This window comes from Telmatherina bonti, assembly GCF_933228915.1.
Source record: "Telmatherina bonti genome assembly, chromosome: 24".
Lineage (NCBI taxonomy): Eukaryota > Metazoa > Chordata > Actinopteri > Atheriniformes > Telmatherinidae > Telmatherina > Telmatherina bonti.
In genome coordinates this window covers 9,510,813-9,532,806 of record NC_136633.1, presented here as the reverse complement: position 1 = coordinate 9,532,806, position 21,994 = coordinate 9,510,813, and the positions used below count along the sequence as shown (strand labels likewise).

The window sequence follows — 21,994 nt, the reverse complement described above, 5'->3', positions numbered from 1 at the left end:
TTGTTAGGAGCTAGAAGTTATCAAAAACTTGCACATAGCTGCGCATTTCCACAACTCTGTCGTAAACCAGACCATCTGAACTGAGTCAAGACTCAAACTAAACTGTTTAGATATAAAATGACATAAAATATTAGTTTGATTTGTGAATATTTGTACTTAGACCAAAAAAGTACGATATTTAATTGAAAAATGCAATTTAAAAAACATAAAAGTTTAATTTCCATAACTTTTGGGGTAAAATAAGCAGTTATCATGTGTCTCATTTTCATTCACCAAAAATCAGTTTATGGAGGTTTTCTTTACGTAAGTGGGAAAACACGTCTACTATCTCCCAGTTCTACGAAGGTTTTATCCACATCTTACCCAGTAGAGAGCCATGATGGGGATCAGAGAAATCTAACTGGTTCATAAGCAGGCGGGTAAAATGGACAAATATTTTCTACTTGCAAAACTGAATATTATCTTTAGAGAAGCAAACCCTTTCATACTTGATTTAATTTGTACCTGTACATCTTGTTACACCTGCAAACAGGTAAATACACGTTAGAAAACTTATGTCGCTAACGTAGCTCCATAGACATGCAGCTGCTTGACGTTTGTTCAGTCAGACGCCTCTTTAACAAACAGAAGAAACCAGTCCGTCGCCGTCTTCTTCTGCACCAGGTGGTAAGCACCATGATGGTACCCGATAAGGAAATACCTCCCAGCGATCTGTAAACATCCAACTTCTGCAGGAGCGGCTAAATGCAAACTGTGCTCAGCGCTAAATCTGGGAATGAGACGATAATCTGCTAAAATGTGAACTGATGAAACCCTAAAAACAAAAGGAGAGGACACAGAAATGTTTTTTAAGAGTGATTTATTTTTCAAATGACCATGGTACAGACGACATGAAAGCACGGAGAAGAAGGGGGGGGGGGGGGGGGGGGGGGGGGGGGGGGTTGAAGTCACCTAGTAAATGGATGCTGCATGGTGAGGGGCAAGAAAGAGTACCAAATGGAGTAAAATATCGTATCAAAAATTTCATTTTGTTCATATATATATTTATATAGGACTAATAATTCTCTTTAACTATGCAAAGCAAGGAATGCCCTTTTTTTCCATTTATCTCGAGCCTTGGCTTTCCCTATGTGGAGCAGACATTATTAATCATCCAAATAATTTTTAAAAAAAAAAGAAGAGAAAAAAAACAAAGAGGCTGGACATATTTTTTTTGTTTTGGGAGGCTGGGCGGGGCGTTTAAAGGCGTCCTGAAGTCCTGTCCAATGTGGAGTCGAGTCTCACTGTGGCGCTTTCGGGCATCTCCACTGGGGTTGAGGTGTCCGGCGTGGCGGCGGGACTCAACGGGAGAAGGTCTTTCCGCTGTAAACCCAGAGAGGGACACGTCACCAGATGATAAGCTAGCGTAGCATGAAGACCAAGGTAAAATCTGGACCAATGCGCCTCAACGTGAAGCTTTTATTCCAACCTTTAAGATGTTTGGTTTTAAATGAAACAAGCGCCAAAAGTGCCCGACTTCTTCCAAAACCCTTTTGTCCAACTTAAAAAGCTCGTTTTGTTTGTTGAAACCAATACTTTTTCTTTTTAAAAGTCCTTTTTAAGTTTGAAATAAAATTATGATTAAATGTTTTTTTTCCAGTTTGTACGTTAGATAAAAACTCGTGCTTGTCTTCTTAAATCACCACTTAAAAGAGACAAAACATGAAAAACTGGACGTTGCCACGGCGCTCATGCCTGCATCATTAGACGTTAGTTTCCAGGAAGGTTTCATAACGTCAGTCAACAAAAACCTGTTGTGATGCAGAATGATCCGAGGCATTTACATCAGTTTTGTTTTCATTCAGGCCATTTGTCTTTTATTCTTCATTACTGCGATTACGCCTCGTTAATCTGAGCAGGATTCACCTAGACAGTTCGTCTTTTGCTTTACTGACAGCAGTTAGCGCGGCTTTCAGTTTATTCCTGTTACACAGAAGCTACAGAATAAAGACTCTGTTCCCACAGTGAGCGTTCAGTCAGAACTTTATCAGATCTGCTTGTGTGAAAGGGATCACAATAACTACTGTAAATACTCTGTTTGGACTCGTTAACAGAAGAAATTCACTTCGAAAAACAGCGTTTTTTAAGACAGATCTCCAAACTGACTGAGTTTGTTTCCAGTTGTGAAACTTCACGATTCAGGTTCGCTCGGGTCCAAACAGAAGGTACGGATGGTGCACACCAAAACAAATGTCTTCTGTTTATTTTAATCGTAGCTCTTCTTACCTTCGTCTTCTTGTATGGGCTGTATTTAAACCTTTAATATGCAACAAATACAGAAAACAAAAGAAAAAGGGACTTACGAAATGGTCTTCATCTCCTTCTTCTCTGCGTCGGGTCGAGCGCGATTCAGCACCTTGAGGAAGTCTGACGTCTTGGCCCTCATACGCGTGTGAATGTAGGCCTGTGTAAGAGATGGCATGCAGGATAAGCAGGTGCAAATGTTTGATAAACACCGATCGTTTTCTGCCGAACACAATGAAACTAAATATGTCTGAAATGTTAAAAATGCTTTTAGCTCAAACTTACTGAGTCAGGAGTGAAACCTATCGTACATGTTTATAAACCAACCTACAGACTAACTCCTGCTGAAACACATCCAATTCTTCTTTTATCAGCTGTAAGACTTTGGTTGTCACCTCCATTTTAGAAGCGAAGTGCTTTCAGGATGCACCGATACCGATACCAGCATCGGTATCGGCTCAACACCCAGCGTGTGTACTCCTACTTGGTACTAATAAAAGTGTACCAATACCACGCTAGTCCAGCTAGCGCAGATGTGTTTTAAAACATGTCATCAAAGAAATAAAAGCCTTAAATGTTAAAATGTGTTCCACTAGAGCAGTGATCCTCACTGTTAGCAAGATACGCACTCAATGCACGAAGAGGAGAGCCGCCACGCTCCCAAAAAAAACCCATTCCCACGCTACGTATCCTGCTACGTTGCCAAATCAGTCACATTCAGATTTTTTAGCAAGGAATGTTTATCCTAAATGTTGCACAGAGTAATGGCGTTCTGATGCAACAGTATATGGTGAAAATACAACAATGCCTCCAGAATGTGGGCGTTTCTTTTTCATTATATATACGGAGCTACCGACGGAGCAGCTCTTTGGTGGAGTTCGGTTGTTGAGGCCATTTGTGTGTTTTTGTTTTATTTTATGAGAAATGGTTGTTATGGAAGTATTATATTTGAGTATATTAGGTTATATTACACAGATAGATTTTTATTTACAGTCTGTTATTTAGCGTTTTTGACGAGTGTGAGAATGGTGAAGGAAGACAGGTGATTTATGTCACGTCAGGGGGTGGTGGGATTTTTTTATTTTTATTTTTTTAATTGGAAATCAGTGTCAGGTGGTGTGAGACGGTGAAATGATTTTTTAACCACTTTCAGGGGTTTTGTTGTTTTTTTGTTAACTGGAACAAATAATAACGATCCACCTTTATTCTATTTCTTTTGGTTTAAAGAAAAATAAATTTGTAATTTTCTAAATCCTTTCCCCCCCTTTTTTAAATTTTTAAAAAAATTTTTTTTATTTGGATCGTTGGAAGCGCGTACAAAAACCAGACAGTCCACGCCGCCACCGCCGTTAAAAAGGAACAAGGAAAAGGCTGGTACATCGGTGCAGATGAAATTAGACAAACCTGGCAACTCTACAGGGTCGGTTAGGGCCGTTAGGACAGCAGAGTTTCTGCAAGCAGCCTGCAGCTCTTGTTTGTGGAGAAAACTGCAGCGTTGAGGATCATTATGACTTGTTTAGATGCATTTTCAGACAGCCAGAGGCTGCTTCACGAGCCGCAATGCAAGAGTCAGAGAGCCGCATACAATGAGGAACACGGCACTAAAAGCTGGATGTTTGTTCCAAAACCACACATTTATAGTTCTATTTAGGTAAAATGTGCCAAATCAGAATAAAACTTGTTGAAATTGTTAGATCTGTAATGTTATTATATTTGTATTGGTGAGGTAATGAAATGTTACACAGTTATAACAGCAATAATAACCATAGTCACAATAATGTTCACATGAACACATCAGGTATTGGCAAAGTTTCAGGTATCAGATCAGTGCATCCCGAATAATTATATATAAATTATATACTATAATACTGAATTTAACTTTTGGGGATTAGTAAAGTATTTTTCATTTCATATGCTTAGAACATTAAACATAAGTTTGCATCACACTGATGCAGAACAAATCCTCCTAGTCGGACCTTGGGTTAAACTTGTTTAAGGCGGGTCTTTCACCACGAAGCAGGTGAAATGGAGACCGGAACGTACCATTACAAGGGAGGGACCTTATTACCCTTTGTGGTCTGTCATTACTGTCAGTTTTAGTTTGACAGAATCCTCCTGAATTTTCAATTGTCTGTGGGAATCTTTACAAAGTTAAGGGCTTCTCATGAGACCCAAGAATTCAGGTTTTAATAACATAAAACTTATGGATTATTGATTAAGTAAGTGATCTGTTTATGCCAAACCATCGCTGATGAAGTCTTGGTAGGAAGCAAACTCACCTTAGAGCACTTTATGTGATAGTGCAGGTAGTCCCTGAAGGTGTGGATGAGGTTGATGGTGTTGTCTCTGGCATTGGCGTTGGTGTGACGAGGGAACAGGACTATAAAATGTTCAATGCACATAGTTGACGTTAAATAAGACTAGTTGTGTTTATTTGGAAGAAAAACTATGCTGCATCTTACTGACCGAAGGTGATGTATCCAATGTTGTCTCCGACAGCAGCGTCTGTGTCCTTCAGCTCCAGAGGAGGCTCCCTGTGGCTGAAGAGCACCTGGGGAGCTGTGTGACTGGCTCTCCGACCCTCTTTAAACTCCTACACGAAGAAAAACAAATACAGCATGTTTTACAGCTTGAATTACTTTAATTCAAATTAAATGAGTAAGTATATGAACAATAAGTCCTAGTACAGCAACACCAAAAAAACAACCCACCTGACATACAAGGTACAATAGGTTTTTAACTATTAATAATACCAACAGCTATCAACACCATGTTAGCTAATTAGCTTGTTTTTTGCTTTCTGCCAAGACAAGGTGGCTTACATTAGCTCATTAGCCAAGCATACTAAATGCATTTTACATTAAATCAGTATCCTGCTTTTCTGTTCAGCACAAAGGTTTAGCATGCTAGCTAAATTGGTTAATTGTGTCAGTTGCAAAGCTAAATTGGCTATCATTAGATAGGCTAACTTGCCAACTTAAACCAATTAATTTTAAAATTAAAATCAGTATTCTGCTCATCTTTTCAGCTCATAGGTTCAGCATGCTAGCTAATTATCGGTAGTTAATTGCGTCAGTTGCAAAGCTAATGTGGCCCTCATTAGCTAGGCTAACTCGCTAACTTAAAACTAATTCTTTTCAGCATTAAATCAGTATTCTGCTTTTCATTTCAGCACAAAGGTTTAGCATGCTAACTAATTAGTTATTAGCATCAGTTGCAAAGCTAAAGTGGCTTTTATTAGCTAGGCTAACTTGCTAACTTAAACTAATCCATTCCAACATTAAATCAGTATTTTGCTTTTCTTTTTCAGCCCAAATGTTCAACATAGTAGCTAAATTAGTTAATTATGTTAGTTGCGAAGCTAAAGTGGCTCTCTTTAGCTAGGCTAATTCGCTAATTTAAACTAATGCATTTCCACATTAAACCAGTATTCTTTTGATTTTCAGCTCAAAGGTTTAGCATGCTAGTTAATTAGTTAATTACATTAGTTGCAAGCTAAAGTGTTTCTCATTAGCTAGGCTAACTTAAACTAATGCATTTCAACATTAAATCAGTATTCTGCTGGTTTTTTTTTTAGCTCAAAGGTTCAACATATTAGCTAAATTAGTTAATTGCATTAGTTGCAAAGCTAAAGTGGCTATCATTAGCTAGGCTAACTTGGTAACTTAAATGAATATGTTAACATTAAATCAGTATTCTTTTGTTTTTCTTTATTATTTAAGCCAATTAACAAAAGTTAAAGTGGCCTAAAATAGCGAGGTTAACTTGCTTACCAAATACATTTCAAAGTCATTTTTCCCACTTTTTCTCCTGAAACAATCTAACTTGGCCCGTATCATTGGCACAACCATGTTAAGTCTCAACTAACATGCTGTTTACTGACTAACACACAATCTCTCCAATGTTCTGACATGAGAGCATTCATAAACTTCATCCAACTTGGTAGATATAAATTAACACAACTCGATTCAGTGCAAACTGGTATTTGCCTCCTAATTATTTCACAGTGTAATTTTCTACATTTCAGCTGTTAGAATTTAATTGATCAACTTTTGGAGTTGAAAGTACAGAACAGACCCAAGTGAGAAACCAGGCGTTACAGTTTTATGTACACATCATAGTAATCAGAGCAAAGTTTCGTGGTGAGATCACACTCAACAGAAGTATTTACAGTAAACTAGAACTAAAGAACGCACCATGAAACATTTTCCGCACATATAAATGAATGCCTCCCAAGTTGTTTTCAACATTAGGAAGGATGTTGTGTTCGCTTAATTGCTGACTCTTAAATTACAGATCAATTCCAGACGGCAGGACTGCAAAGAGGCAAAGTCAATAAATCCTTCTGACAGGCTGTTGTGCATCCACAACCGTCACCGGTGACCAAATCTAATTTGGAACGTTGTCAAGAATGCCCGCATACATCCGCAGCGTTTTGTTCTAAAGTATTCAGAGCTATGCAAAGAATCAGAGGCTGAACCAAAACGGTTCATTATGGATTCTACAAATGCCACGACGTTGTCTCGTAATGACAGACAGCCTCGCTCACCTGCATGAAGACTTTGCCAATGATGACATCGTCGTCATCTTTGAACACTGTGCTGAAAACCACGGTCACTCTGTCTTTCTTGGCCTCGATGTACCTGAGGAAACAAAAACATCTCAGAGTTTAACACCAAGGATAAAGTTTCACTTTTATCATGAAGTTTAGATTTTAAGTTTAGTTTTCTAAATACTCCAGTGAGATATAAGGAACATGAAACCAGTCCCTTCCTCTCTGACGTCATGAGAAACGTTTTGACTCTGGCGGACGTACAGCGACTCGTCGTCTCTGTAGTGGACCACAGCCCTCTTCTCGCCCTCTTTTCCCTCCTCCTGGAACTTGAAATACTTTTCAAACACTGAGGCGAAGCAGTTCCTCTTGAGCATCCCTGCCTGGTGGACAACCTCGTCTTTATTGGCTGGGAGGGAGTCCAGGTCATAGAGGAGGGACACATTGTAGCCTGTGAGGAAGTCACAAAGAAACGACAACATGGTGATTTATGGCTCATACATGGACTTTAGTTTTACAGTTTATTTAAGAAACAACATTTTATCCTGTGAGAAAGACATCAGTTCATTTTCCATCCATCCATCCATCTTCTGCCGCTTATCCGGGGTCGGGTCGCGGGGGCAGCAGCCTAAGCAGGGAAGCCCAGACTTCCCTCTCCCCAGCCACATTTGCCAACTCTGCGGGGGGGATCCCAAGGCGTTCCCAGGCCAGCCGAGAGATATATTCCCTCCAGCGTGTCCTGGGTCTTCCCCGGGGTCTCCTCCCAGAGGGACGTGCCTGGAACACCTCACCAGGGAGGTCCAGGAGGCATCCTGACCAGATGCCTGAGCCACCTCAACTGGTTCCTCTCGATGCGGAGGAGCAGCGGCTCTACTCTGTTCTCCTCCCGGATGACCGAGCTCCTCACCCTATCTCTAAGGGAGAGCCCGGCCACCCTGCGGAGGAAACTCATTTCAGCCGCCTGTATAAGAGATCTCATTCTTTCGGTCATGACCCACAGCTCATGACCATAGGTGAGGGAAGGAACGTAGATCGACTGGTAAATCGAGAGCTTCACCTTCTGGCTCAGCTCCTTCTTCACCACGACAGACCGGCGCAGAGCCCGCATTACTGCAGACGCCGCACCGATCCGTCTGTCGATCTCACGCTCCATCCTTCCCTCACTCGTGAACAAGACCCCGAGATATTTAAACTCCTCCACTTGAGGCAGGACCTGACTCCCGACCCGGAGAGGGCAATCCACCCTATTCCGGCTGAGGACCATGGTCTCAGATTTTGAGGTGCTGATTCTCATCCCAGCCGCTTCACACTCGGCCGCGAATTGCTCAAGCGAGAGCTGGAGATCACGACCAGATGAAGCCAACAGGACCACGTCATCCGCAAAAAGCAGGGACCCAATCCTGAGGCCACCAAGTCGGATCCCCTCAACACCTCGGCTGCGCCTAGAAATTCTGTCCATATAAGTTATGAACAGAATCGGTGATAAAGGGCAGCCTTGGCGGAGTCCAACTCTCACCGGAAACGAATCCGACTTACTACCGGCAATGCGGACCAAGCTCTGACACCTGTCGTACAGGGACCGGACAGCTCGTACAAGGGGGTCCGGTACCCCATACTCCCGGAGTACCCCCCACAGGAGCCCCCGGGGGACACGGTTGAATGCCTTCTCCAGGTCCACAAAGCACATGTAGACTGGTTGGGCAAACTCCCATGCCCCCCCCCAGGACCCCAGAGAGGGTATAGAGCTGGTCCACTGTTCCGCGACCAGGACGAAAACCACACTGCTCCTCCTCAATCCGGGATTCGACTATCCGGCGGACCCTCCTCTCCAGGACCCCTGAATAGACCTTACCAGGGAGGCTGAGGAGTGTGATTCCCCTGTAATTGGAACACACCCTCCGGTCCCCCTTCTTAAAAAGGGGGACCACCACCCCAGTCTGCCAATCCAGCGGTACTGCCCCCGATGTCCACGCGATGCTGCAGAGGCGTGTCAGCCAGGACAGCCCCACAGCATCCAGAGCCTTAAGGAACTCCGGGCGGATCTCATCCACCCCCGGGGCCTTGCCGCCAAGGAGCTTTTTGACCACCTCAGCGACTTCAGCCCCAGAGATAGGAGAGTCCACCCCTGAGTCCACCAGCTCTGCTCCCTCATGGGAAGACGTGTTGGTAGGATTGAGGAGGTCTTCGAAGTATTCCCTCCACCGACCCACAACGTCCCGAGTTGAGGTCAGCAGCTCCCCATCTCCACTGTACACAGTATTGATGGAGCACTGCTTCCCCCCCCTGAGCCGCCGGATGGTGGACCAGAATCTCCTCGAAGCCGTCCGGAAGTCTTTCTCCATGGCCTCGCCGAACTCCTCCCATGCCCGAGTTTTTGCCTCGGCAACAGCCGAAGCCGCATGCCGCTTAGCCCGTCGGTACCCATCAGCTGCCTCCAGAGTCCCACAGGCCAAGAAGGCCCGATAGGACTCCTTCTTCAGCTTGACAGCATTCCTCACTGCTGGTGTCCACCAACGAGTCCTGGGATTACCGCCACGACAGGCACCAACGACCTTGCAGCCACAGCTCCGGCTGGCCGCCTCAGCAATAGAGGCACGGAACACAGCCCATTCGGACTCAATGTCCCCCGCCTCACTCGGGACATGTTCGAAGCTCTGCTGAAGGTGGGAGTTGAAGCTCGCTCTGACGGGGGACTCAGCCAGACGTTCCCAGCAGACCCTCACAACACGTTTGGGCCTGCCAGCTCTGACCGGCTTCCTCCCCCACCATCTGAGCCAACTCACCACCAGGTGGTGATCAGTTGACAGCTCCGCCCCCCTCTTCACCCGAGTGTCCAAGGCATGTGGCCGCAGGTCCGACGATACGACTACAAAGTCAATCATTGAACTGCGGCCCAGGGAATCCTGATGCCAGGTGTACATATGGACACTCTTATGCTGGAACATGGTGTTCGTTATGGACAATCCATGACGAGCACAGAAGTCCAATAACAAAACACCATTTGGGTTCAGAGGGGGGGGGGACCATGCCTCCCAATCACTCCCCTCCAGGTCTCACTGTCATTGCCCACGTGAGCATTGAAGTCCCCCAGCAGAACAATGGAGTCCCCAGAAGGAGCAAGGACCCCAGAAAAGGTGGGTACTCTGAACTGCTGTTCGGTGCATAAGCACAGACAACAGTCAGGACCCGTCCCCCCACCCGGAGGCGGAGGGAAACTACCCTTTCATCCACCGGGGTAAACCCCAACGTGCAGGCACCAAGCTGGGGGCTGATGAGAATGCCCACACCTGCTCGGCGCCTCTCACCATGAGCAACTCCAGAGTGGAAGAAAGTCCAGCCCCTCTCGAGGGTACTGGTTCCAGAGCCCAAGCCATGCGTCGAGGTGAGTCCAACTATATCTAGTCGGAACCGCTCAACCTCGCGCACAAGCTCAGGCTCCTTCCCCACCAGAGAGGTGACGTTCCACGTCCCCAGAGCCAGCTTCTGCAGCCGGGGATCGGACCGCCAGGGTCCCCGCCCCTTGCTGCCGCCCAGCTCACATTGCACCCGACCCCTACGGCTCCTCCCGCAGATGGTGAGCACACGGGAGGTATCAGTTCATTTTATTGTAGCAAACTGATATAATTATATCGTCCTGCTAATGTAGAGATTTCAGTAACCTGTTAATTTTGCAGGCTAGCACCGTCTAATGCAGAAGGAAAAAAAGAGTTACATGATCAAACTTACCCGACTCTGGTGAAACCAGGAAATGACCATAGACCCTCTTCAGGAGCTGGAAGAAAAAAAAAAGCACTTCTCTAATTTTATTCTTCTCAAAAAAACCAAGACTTCACAGATTAACCACAACACAGGCAAAAAGAAGAAGAAGAACATGAGCTTCAAGCTGAAATCATCCAGGGTGGAAAGTACTTCATAACCGTGTTTGATTGTGTGAATTTTACGAAACAAGAAGTGTGAGACTTTAAGATTCTTCACGTTTTAGATGCTTTTTCTTTTACTTCAGAAGCAATTCTTCCTATTTTCACTTGATTTCAAAGCTGCTTTGAATTAAAAACACAAAGTTAGAGGTTTAATAAAAGAAACAACAAGGATAAGAGCCAGAGGGCTTGTAAAAAAAAGCTAAAAAAAAACAAAGAAAAAAACAAGCGGCAGGAAGGGTGTGAAATGATTTCTGGAGGTAATTGAAGGGGGGGAACTTCTCCTAATGGATACCTGTGGTATCGGAATGAGCTTCAATATGCAAATATACCTCAGGAATGTCAATAATGTCCTAAAAACTGTCATTATTTCCATTTCTGTTCTACCTTTATGTGATTTTAAGAGAAGCGCGTCTCATTTTGAGTTTAAAAAAAAAAAAAAAAAACTCCCCGTGACCGCTACCCCGACAGGACTTTCAGCAGGCGGAACAGCTGAATGTCCCGCCGTTGAGCCGTTCACTCATCCTTCTGCCTCTCGGCCTGAGGCGACGAGGAGGGAAGCTGCTGGACGGCGGCCAACGCGCCAACACAGGGTCTGCTGCTCGCAGTCAGCACTTCCTCGCCTGGGGTGAGCAACACAAACTCACTTCCTGTTTCAGTCAATCGCTGCTTTATTCCTTACATGGCAACAGGGTGACTGTAGTGTGTGTGTGTGTGTGTGTGTGTGTGACGGGTCTAATCATGACCTTTTTCTGTCTTAAATCATCTGAGTTTGATGCTAAATCAAAACTGAGACCAGAAACTGTGTATTTCTGCAGTTCACACCTATAATCTAAAGAACAAACTAACAAACAGGATTCTTAGTGATGTGTCTAATTTGCTTATTTTGACACCAGAGGAACAGAAAAAAAGCCATGTTTTAATCTCAAGCTTAAAAAACCCAAAAACATTCCTCTTTTGACACACGAAACCATCTTATTGAGGTGTTTTACCTCGTCGGCGCCGTGCTCCTGCAGCTCCTTGTAGAACTTCAAGGAGATGCTAACCATCACTTTGGTCTTGTCCCCGTTGGGGTTGGAGATGTGGTACAAGACGCCATCGAAATCTGCAGAAGTGAGGAGCTTTTAATTCTAACGCCTGCAGGTGATAAATAAATATCACTGCATATTTTCAGGCTGTCACAAACCCACCACAAACATCTGGCAGGGCCACAACGTGGCAACAGGTTGGTTTATAATTAGAAAGCAGCGATATGTTGCAACACACCAGAAAAGCAGCAGTACTTTAAAAACAACAAAAGCACAAAGAAATGTATTCAGTACCTAAAACTGCAGTTTTAGGTACGTCTGAGTTCTTTCTCCACGTACAAAATAAAGACCTGATAAACAGCCACCGTGGACACTTCCCTCTTCACAAGAAGCCATCCATTAAAATCGTATAAACCACACTGAGGGGGGGGGGGGGTGTTAAGAAAGTTAATATAAATTAATGTAAAACTACACAACTATAACAGAAATACACGCTGTGCTGCATCTTTTCTCATGAACTTTAAATTATGAGACTTTAATTTTTCTTTTAAAAAATACAAAAGTCAAGAATCACTTTTACATGGACAACTGCCGTTCGGCAAAGCTAGCGCCTAGCGCTGCGAAAATCTAATCGAAAACTCGATATTTTGCTTCATAATTATAAAAATTGGGGTTTTTTTGTTAAAAAAAATCCCCCCCCCCCCCCCAATCCATCATAAAGCCTGGTTAGGTCATTTTTGTCATTTTTATTGATCTTTTTACGTGTCGTCTTGGGCGTTATAGCAGCAGAATGATGGTCTGGCTACTGGTTTTTTTTTTATTCCTGATTGAAATCAAGAAAAATGACGAGAAAAAAAGACTTCTATTCTTTTTTTTTTTGGTTTTTAATGATGTGTGAGAATAGTAATTAAAATCGAATCGGGACCCAAACAACTGGAATGGAATTGGGACAGAAGCACACCATCACAGGCCCACTGATACCTAAATAATTAGTGTTTGGTGTAAACTCCACTGAAGTAACAACTTACCCGCAAACGTCACATCGACAGCTTCTGGTTTGGTTCTGCAAAGACAAAATTCAATAAGCTGCAATGTTTAGAAGCATGTGTGCATTAAATATGCAAACTAACCATTTTCAGTTGTAAGTAAAACTTCTCAGTTCAGATTACTGCTATGAAACATCACTGACATCCAGATTTCCTCTTGATTTAGACCAGTTCTAATGGGATCTTCTTTTAGATGCAATTTTAAACCAAAATGTGCAGAAAGGTTTCTATTTATTATTATATCAGCTGATAAAGGACAACCAGCGACACAGAGCACAAGTTAATGACATCTAGCTGCTTTAAAGTTGCATAAAAAATAATTCCTGTCCAGCGATTGGGGAATATGGGCACCTATCAACCTAAATAACCACTTGGCTTCACATTCAGACAGGATGTATTGATCAGGTAAAATCTTTTACATCAAGAAACGTCAGTTTTAACTTAAACTCTCAACTTTACCTCAATTAAAGGGGAAAGCTACAATTCAGACACAAAAAGTAACAACAACAATGGAAAGCATGTGCACATGAAGCTGTGGGGGGAACAAGCTGGAAGAAGAGTTAAAGCAAAGCAGAAACAGAAATATATTCAAAAAGAGGTACAAATTTTTATTTTTTGAAAAAGTACATGGATGAGGGATGAAAATGAAAAAAAAAATTATATAAGGAATATTATAAGTAGATGATATTTATGTAATATTTTGTACATGGCTGTAAGTATATGTATGTATGTATTATATCTGTGTGTATATGAATGGATGTATATGGAAATGTGTGTGTATGTGTAAATATGTATAGTAAATTGTGTGTTGTATGTTGTGACGTGCAGCGACAGAGTATAAAACTAGATGAGTAGAAAGGGGTGGGAATACCAAATAAGTCTACACTTCTTCCCACTCCTTTTTCCAACTCCTTTTATCTCACGAATTTATTTTATGATTAAATTGATGAGGAATTATTATTAGTATTAATATTATTATGATTATTTTCTTCATTAGTAAGTATATGTGTGTGTATGTATGTATGTATATATATATATATATATATATATATATATATATATATATATATATATATATATATATATATATATATGTATGTATACAGTTGTGCTCATATTTATTCATACCCTTTCATTAAATAAGGAAAAATTTGTCCAGGACCAATTTGTTTCTTTGTTTTTTTTTTCTTCAACTTGATTAAATGAAAAAACAGTGTCTTATATTATTAAATGATATTTTTGCAAATTTTTTTAGTTATTGTTCCTTTTTTTTTTTTTTAAGTCTCCAGTTATTTGAGCGACTGTTGTAAATTCAACCTTTTCTTTAATGAAAGGGGACAAATACATATGAGCACAAATTTAGGTATATACATATACTTTTCGTATTTTCTTTCATTTGTTCAAAATAAACTAACTAACTAACTAAAGCACCAGGTAAAAAATAAATGACTGTAAATGAACTATTTCTGGCTGGATGCTGCAGAGACTTGTTGAAGCTGATAATGGTCCCAGAAGCTGCTGCAGCTTGACTCCAGGAATGCGGAAGCAGGACAGCAGCAGTGGTTAGCTGACATGCAGCTGCTAAACAGTGGTGCAGAGAAGCACATAAAAACACTTTCTTCTTCTTTTGTTATTTATTTATTTATTTATTATTTAATAGAATCACATTTCTGCAAATAATGATCAGTGTTATATTGGTAATATAATTGGTCATTATAATTAATTGGTATTAATTGGTAATAGTGATATTACTTCTGATGACAGGCTTCTTTTAATACAAATTTGGCGGTGGACAAACTCTTAACCTTAATGCAATGGATGGAACTTCTTGGGTAAGGTCACTAGTTTGTGTTTTTCAAGCAAATTGTTTGGAGTCTTTAAAATGTACGTGAACAAAACATGTGGTTGTGTTGACTGTATAGAGGTTGGCTAGCTACTTCAATGTTTGTTAGACGTCTCAAAACGCATTTTTAACATTTATTTTGCCAGCCATGACAGAATTATTTATTAGTTTTTGTTATCTTGCTGCTACAGTGGAAAGAAAACGACCAGAAGGGGACCAACTGAGTGAGGTTACATTTTCCTTTACAACCCGTCTGGTGAAGACACACCCCAGCTTCAGGCAAACAGCCTCATAGGACTAAACTACACAAATTATATGTGCAAGTTACCACTTATTTACCTCTTTTAAATAAGTATGACCTAAATGTATGGTAGGTAAGAGTTTATAAGCCGTTTTGTTGCATCTTAAGGAAGATGCTAAAGGGGAAGCTAGCTGGCTAGCGTTAGCGTCGGTGTTACAATGATTTCTCACCCGTTGGATGCGCCGTCGAACTTCAGCGCCAGCGTCTCTTCTATGATGCGGTTGTTGATTTCTAACAGGATCATCGTGGAGGAAGAGGGGGAAAGAGTGGTGCTATGTGGTGGGATTCACCTCTTTAGGGTTAAATTCTGCAAAAAATGCCTCCCTTGACAGACCAGACCGCTTCCGTCGAAGCTTCTTCCGCCTGTAGCTTCCGCGTACTTCACCATCAGGACCCCACGAGATATGGGTGGCTAAAATATTGCCTGTGGTGAATCCGTTGTGGAAATGTTTCTCAAATCCAGTCCTCAGGCCCCCCTGCCCTGCATGTTTTAGACATGATCCTCCTCCAAAGCACCTGAGTTAGATTAATAAACTCTCTCATCAAGTTCTTTGCAGCCTATTAATGAGCCTTTATTTCATTTAGGTGTGGTAAGACCTGAGGACTGGATTTGAGAAACGCTGCGTTATGGAAATATTAAATTTTACGTGGAATAGAATGAAAGAAAACTAAAATCTGACTTACTGAATAGATGTCAGAGAGTGTCTGTTATTTTTATGGATATTCATCCTTACCAAACTTTAATTCTATAATGTTTACTTTAATAAATCTTTTCCTAGGGAAGGATGGAGGGAGGGTTTGAAGGGATCTGGTTTATGGCCTCAGGATTGGGTCCCTGCTTTTTGCAGATGACGTGGTCCTGTTGGCTTCATCTGGTCGTGATCTCCAGCTCTCACTTGAGTGATTTGCGGCCGAGTGTGAAGCAGCTGGGATGAGAATCAGCACCTCCAAATCTGAGACCATGGTCCTCAGCCGGAATAGGGGGGATTGCCCTCTCCGGGTCGGGAGTCAGGTCCTGCCTCAAGTGGAGGAGTTTAAATATCTCGGGGTCTTGTTCACGAATGAGGGAAGGATGGAGCGCGAGATCGACAGACGGGTCGGTGCGGCGTCTGCAGTAATGCGGGCTCTGCGCCGGTCTGTCGTGGTGAAGAAGGAGCTGAGCCAGATGGTGAAGCTCTCAATTTACCAGTCGATCTACGTTCCGACCCTCACCTATGGTCATGAGCTGTGGGTCGTGACCGAAAGAATGAGATCTCGTATACAGGCGGCTGAAATGAGTTTCCTCCACAGGGTGGCCGGGCTCTCCCTTAGAGATAGGGTGAGGAGCTCGGTCATCCGGGAGGAGAACAGAGTAGAGCCGCTGCTCCTCTGCATCGAGAGGAACCAGTTGAGGTGACTAGGACATCTGGTCAGGATGCCTCCTGGACCTCCCTGATGAGGTGTTCCAGGCACGTCCCTCTGGGAGGAGACCCCGGGGAAGATCCAGGACACGCTGGAGGGATTATATCTCTCGACTGGCCTGGGAACGCCTCGGGATCCCCCCGCAGAGTTGGCAAATGTGGCTGGGGAGAGGGAAGTCTGGGCTTCCCTGCTTAGGCTGCTGCCCCCGCGACCCAACTCCAGATAAGCGGCAGAAGATGGATGGATGGATGGATGGATGGATGGATGGATGTATCTTTTCCTATATAAAATTGTTGATTAGACGAAAAAAGGGTCAATAATTGTTCGTTTTTGGAGGGCATGCTAAACAGAAAATCTTTTATCTTTATTCAACATTTTTTACTTTTTTCCTGCAGAAATTTTTTTTTTGCAGCCTAACATGTTAGTTTGACCAAGTCTATATTACTCCAATCAAAAGGAATTATTTATTAGGCAATGCAATCCTTGCCATTATTACACTGGATGTTATTTTTCCAAATACTTTTCTTTTGTTCATCATTGCTTTTCATAATAGGTATATGTAAAATTCTACTTATTAATGAAAAATAGCAAAGGCAAGGCAAATACAAGACAATTCAAAGTTCACATAAAACATTAAAAGCATTCCAGATGGTGTAAAGAAAGTATAATAGGCCATAAAACACAGCAATAGTTTATTCTTTTCAATTCATTATGTGACAAAGTTTACTGTAAAATTCTTCCTGGACACATTTACACTGCTTAAAAAATAAAGGGAACACCTAAACAACACAGTGTAACTCCAAGTCAACCAGACTTCTGTGAAATGGAACTGTCCACTTAGGAAGCAACACTGATTGACAATCAGTTCCACCTGCTGTTGTGTAAATGGAATAGACAACAGGTGGAAATTATAGGCAATTGGCAAGACACACCCAATAAAGGAGTGGTTCTGCAGGTGGTGACCACAGACCACTTCTCAGTTCCGATGCTTTCTGATGTTTTGGTCTGAATGCTGGCGGTGCTTTCACTCTAGTGGCAGCATGAGACGGAGTCTACAACCCACACAAGTGGCTCAGGTAGTGCAGCTCATCCAGGATGGCACATCAATGTGAGCTGTGGCAAGAAGGTTTGCTGTGTCTGTCAGCGTAGTGTCCAGAGCATGGAGGCGCTACCAGGAGACAGGCCAGTACATGAGGAGATGTGTAGGAGACCGTGGGAGGACAACAACCCAGCAGCAGGACCGCTACCTCCTTCTTTGTGCAAGGAGGAACAGGAGGAGCACTGCCAGAGCCCTGCAAAATGAGCTCCAGCAGCCCACAATTCTGCATGTGTCTGCTCAAACAGTCAGAATATTATAGCCTACTTGTTTCCCCAACATTATTATCATTAGGACCTGGTCTTATGCGGGCAAGGATGGATCAAAGCATAAGAATCTCCTTGTACATATTTAAAATCTGAAATTCAGGTTGTTGAACCTTGGATCATATCTGAACTTGTTCCAGCTCTTAGTTTACTTTCATTCAGGATTTCAAGTTTTTAAAATGCAAGTATTAAACCCAAGTACATTTTTAATGAATGAATGGATATTATCATTGAACCAACATCCCAGCACATCGAAATGTGTTCCAGTAGGCCTACAACCTGTCCAAGGACAAACAATTTACTTATAAACACAAACAGGATCAGACAGACAAAGCATCTAAATGGCACATCTTTTTCTCATCAGGAAAAAAAAAAGATTACACGAGGAAAGAACGAGTGAAGGGCTAGAGTTCCCTTTATTTTTGAGCGGTGTAATTTCTATAACCTCTTTAATCTGTGATTTAACATGCATCCATTCCTCCACTTTCAATATAACTCAGTCCAATTCAGTGTCACAGAGAGGCTGCGGCACATCCCAGACAAGAGGCAGGGTGCACCACTGACAGGTCCCCAGTCCATCACAGGACCGACCACACGAAGAGAAAAAGCAGATACTAAGTGAAACAGCCAACTTCTCCTACAGTAAAAGTCCCTGTAGTTTTTAAAATAATAATAATAATAATAATTAATAATAATAAAAATGTAAACAATAATAGTATCAATATTATTAATAATATTAATGATAATAATATGAATAATGACTATAATAATAATATCAATATCAATAATAATGATAATAATAAAAATGATAATATTAATATTAATAATAATAATAATAATATAAATCTTGGTCACAGATAAAAAAAGAAAATTGAAAACCATGAAATAACATCTAAACTTATCCGAAACAAATCCTGATTTGTTTTTTTTTTCCTAAAGGTTTCGGAGTCTTGTAAAATGTTTCCTCATGATGTCAGAATGCTGGTGCCCTCTCCTCTGACTTGACCGGTTTTACCAAGTGAAAACACTTTATTCATAAAAAAGCCATCTTCTTTGTTTCTTCCTTATTTTCAGGTACAGCCTGTAAGCTGGTGACATGAAACCAGCGCTCTTCAGCTTCACTACTCTGAAGAGCTCAGGTAAGGGGATTGGTAAGTGTCGGTGATCTTTTATGTTCATTATTGTCAAGAAATCAGATATTACTCGGGTGTTCTTATTACATAGAAGATTTCACAATTTATAAAGTAAAAATTTATTCCAAATATGGATGTTTAGTTTTATTTGTTTTTTGAGTTGATAAAAAATAATAAAAAAAAAAAAATTGAAAATAATTTGGCTTAAAAAATTAGATGTGAAATCTATTACAATTCATCTTTTTTTCCCTTTTTTACCGTACTTTGTCTATTATTTGATATTTTGGTAATTATTGAAAACACTCTCGTAACAACGAGTTAAAATAAACAAATTACACATTTTCTGTTGAAGTTTTCTAGTTTCATTTTTCATATTTGAGATTTAGGGAGCAAATTTTGGATGTAAAACATCAAGTTCTTCTTTATTTTTGTTGATTATTTTCTATGTTCTATTTTTCTGCCCACTATTTTAATTAATTTTAGTCTATTTTATCTTTATTTATGCATTCATTTTTCAAATTGATCAGTCCAGGGTCACGGGAAGCTGGAGCCTATCCCAGCACACTGAGCGAGAATCAACCTGGACAGGTTGCCAGTCCATCAGGGCTTTGTTTTATTTTATTTTATTTTATTTTATTTTATTTTATTTTTTAAATTATTTCAAAAAATTTTTGATACGCCGATTTAATTATTTAATTCCAGTGCTCTTTAATCTCTGTAAAGTTTGATGAAGACAGAAATACGTTAGAACATTGTCAATAAGCCAAACGTTTGACTTCTTTTGAAAGGAGGGATGATCAGAAATGCCAACTGTAACTGGACAAGATTTTTTTCTAACATGTCACGGAAACAAAATACCACTGAAATTGTTTTGAAAAGAATTTTGTCTTTGTCTTGTTCTCTTTTGCCATTATGTCTCTTTCTGTTTTGCGCATGGCATCTCAGATCAAATGATTTTATCTACAGGGGTTTAAAAATAATCTTGATTTTAATAGTGTGAATTCCTGGAACAGTGATTAAATTAAAAAGACTAGCTCAAACAAGCTACGCAACTCAGTTGTTTGGAAACCGAAAACATGCAACCTCTGATGGTTATCTGTCAGATCAAAGTTTATCCCGGTATAGTAAGGATAATGGAATTTGTTTTATTTTGAAACTGTTACCACTGAAACCACTTTAGATAAAAAAAAAACAACAACAAAACAACCAGAGACAACCAGTCGTAGGCTTCTTCTGCCCTACGCTGGAATTCAACCTTTTCTTTGTTTTCATGACTTAATCTTCCTTCGAACTTGTCATTCATTTGATTAGAGAACACTTTGTTCATTTACTGCTCCACCTGTAAAAAGGCTTTTAGCAGCGCAAACAAAATTCCACAGCTATCAAAGCTGCAAAAAGCTGAAAAAAAAAACCTGAACTACTGTATGAACAGGTGTGCTAACACACGACAGAAAGGAATGAGAAGTTGAGATGGGGGTGGGCAGACCCTTTCAGAGTTTTTTCCTCATGACTCACTCAGTTGAAACCAAGAAACCTCTTGACTTCAGAAGGGATTATATGTTTTTGGATGATAAAACCTGTATTCAAAGATTGGTAGATGATGATGAAGTATGAGTAAGGAAATAAAGCTGCAAAGCCAATGAAATGAAAAGGAAAGCCATCACTTTCAGCACTATACTTAAAATCCAATTTGCCTGACTCAGGTTTTAGCACTGATCTATGAAGGAATATAGAGTTATAAGTTTTCTTGTCTTAAGTTGGAGTTGCAATTAGAAATAATAGCTAAGATGTACGAAGAAAGCATTGATGGATAAAAACGTATTAATGTGTTTTTGGGCAGTTACGTGTCCCTTCTAATAGTACCAGTTGGTCTTGTGTGAAACATTGGTAGAAAGCCTGGTTAGTCACCTTTACGAGGTAACTTGTAAGACATATTGCGACACACTTACCATGGAAGTTGCTGTGTTTGGGATACCCACTGCCATAAAAGGAAGAAGACTCTTGTTGAAAGATGAAGTTTATTTGCATTTAACTGCTTTCCAAAGATAATTACCATATTTTAATTACTTTAGAATTAACCATCTATATCTTTTCCCAAAGAGCTGGGGGACTCAGGGGTGGACTCTCCTATCTCTGGGGCTGAAGTCGCTGAGGTGGTTTAAAAGCTCCTTGGCGGCAAGGCCCCGGGGGTGGATGAGATCCGCCCGGAGTTCCTTAAGGCTCTGGATGCTGTGGGGCTGTCCTGGCTGACACACCTCTGCAGCATCGCGTGGACATCGGGGATGGTGCCTCTGGACTAGGAGACTATGGTGGTGGTCCCCCTTTTTAAGAAGGGGGACCGGAGGGTGTGTTCCAATTACAGGGGAATCACACTCCTCAGCCTCCCTGGTAAGGTTTATTCAGGGGTCCTGGAGAGGAGGGTCCGCTGAATAGATCAATCTCGGATTGAGGAGGAGCAGTGCGGTTTTCGTCCTGGTCGCCGAACAGTGGACCAACTCTATACCCTCTCTGGGGTCCTGGAGGGGGCATGGGAGTTTGCCCAACCAGTCTACATGTGCTTTGTGGACCTGGAGAAGGCGTTCGGCCGTGTCCCCCGGGGGCTCCTGTGGGGGGTACTCCGGGAGTATGGGGTACCGGACCCCCTTGTACGAGCTGTCCGGTCCCTGTACGACAGGTGTCAGAGCTCGGTCTGCATTGCCGGCAGTAAGTCGGATTCGTTTCCAGTGAGGGTTGGACTCCGCCAAGGCTGCCCTTTATCATCGATTCTGTTCATAACTTATATGGACAGAATTTCTAGGTGCAGCCGAGTTGTTGAAGGGATCCGCCTTAGTGGCCTCAGGATTGGGTCTGCCTTTTGTGGATGACGTGGTCCTGTTGGCTTCATCTGGTCGTAATCTCCAGCTCTCACTTGAGCCGAGTGTGAAGCTGCTGGGATGAGAATCAGGACCTCCAAATCTGAGACTGTGGTCCTCAGCCGGAATAGGGTGGATTCCTTTTATTTTCATTTTATTTCATTTTTACAAATCACATTAAAATACAGTGACACGCCAATAGATACATTGTATACTTGTAAAAATTTGGACTCCCTAGAATATATCTTTAGCTTATAAATGGGAGCCAAGACCTAA

The 21,994-nt window shown here is 41.7% G+C and overlaps 1 protein-coding gene across 1 annotated transcript; it reads right to left on the bottom strand.

The window, feature by feature from the left end:
• Positions 1-909: 909 nt before the first annotated feature.
• arpc2 (actin related protein 2/3 complex, subunit 2) lies at positions 910-15,341 on the bottom strand. Its single transcript, XM_079263682.1, has 10 exons — positions 15,141-15,341; positions 12,809-12,843; positions 11,745-11,857; positions 10,562-10,607; positions 7,100-7,286; positions 6,833-6,926; positions 4,750-4,876; positions 4,563-4,663; positions 2,343-2,443; positions 910-1,362 (listed from the first exon to the last, which is right to left on the bottom strand). The coding sequence occupies exons 1-10, from the start codon at positions 15,212-15,214 to the stop codon at positions 1,341-1,343; spliced, it is 900 nt and encodes a 299-aa protein (XP_079119808.1). The 5' UTR covers positions 15,215-15,341; the 3' UTR covers positions 910-1,340.
• Between the last annotated feature and the right edge of the window lie 6,653 nt (positions 15,342-21,994).

What these genes read in the sequence shown, in the direction of transcription:
- arpc2 (XM_079263682.1), bottom strand. Translation starts at nt 15,214, where the DNA reads ATGATCCTGTTAGAAATCAACAACCGCATCATAGAAGAGACGCTGGCG. An exon ending in AGGAGCACGGCGCCGACGAG is followed by an intron (nt 10,608 to 11,744) that starts GTAAAACACCTC and finishes TTTTTCTTCCAG; the next exon opens with CTCCTGAAGAGGGTCTATGG. An exon ending in CCTGGTTTCACCAGAGTCGG is followed by an intron (nt 7,287 to 10,561) that starts GTAAGTTTGATC and finishes ACTTCCTCACAG; the next exon opens with GCTACAATGTGTCCCTCCTC.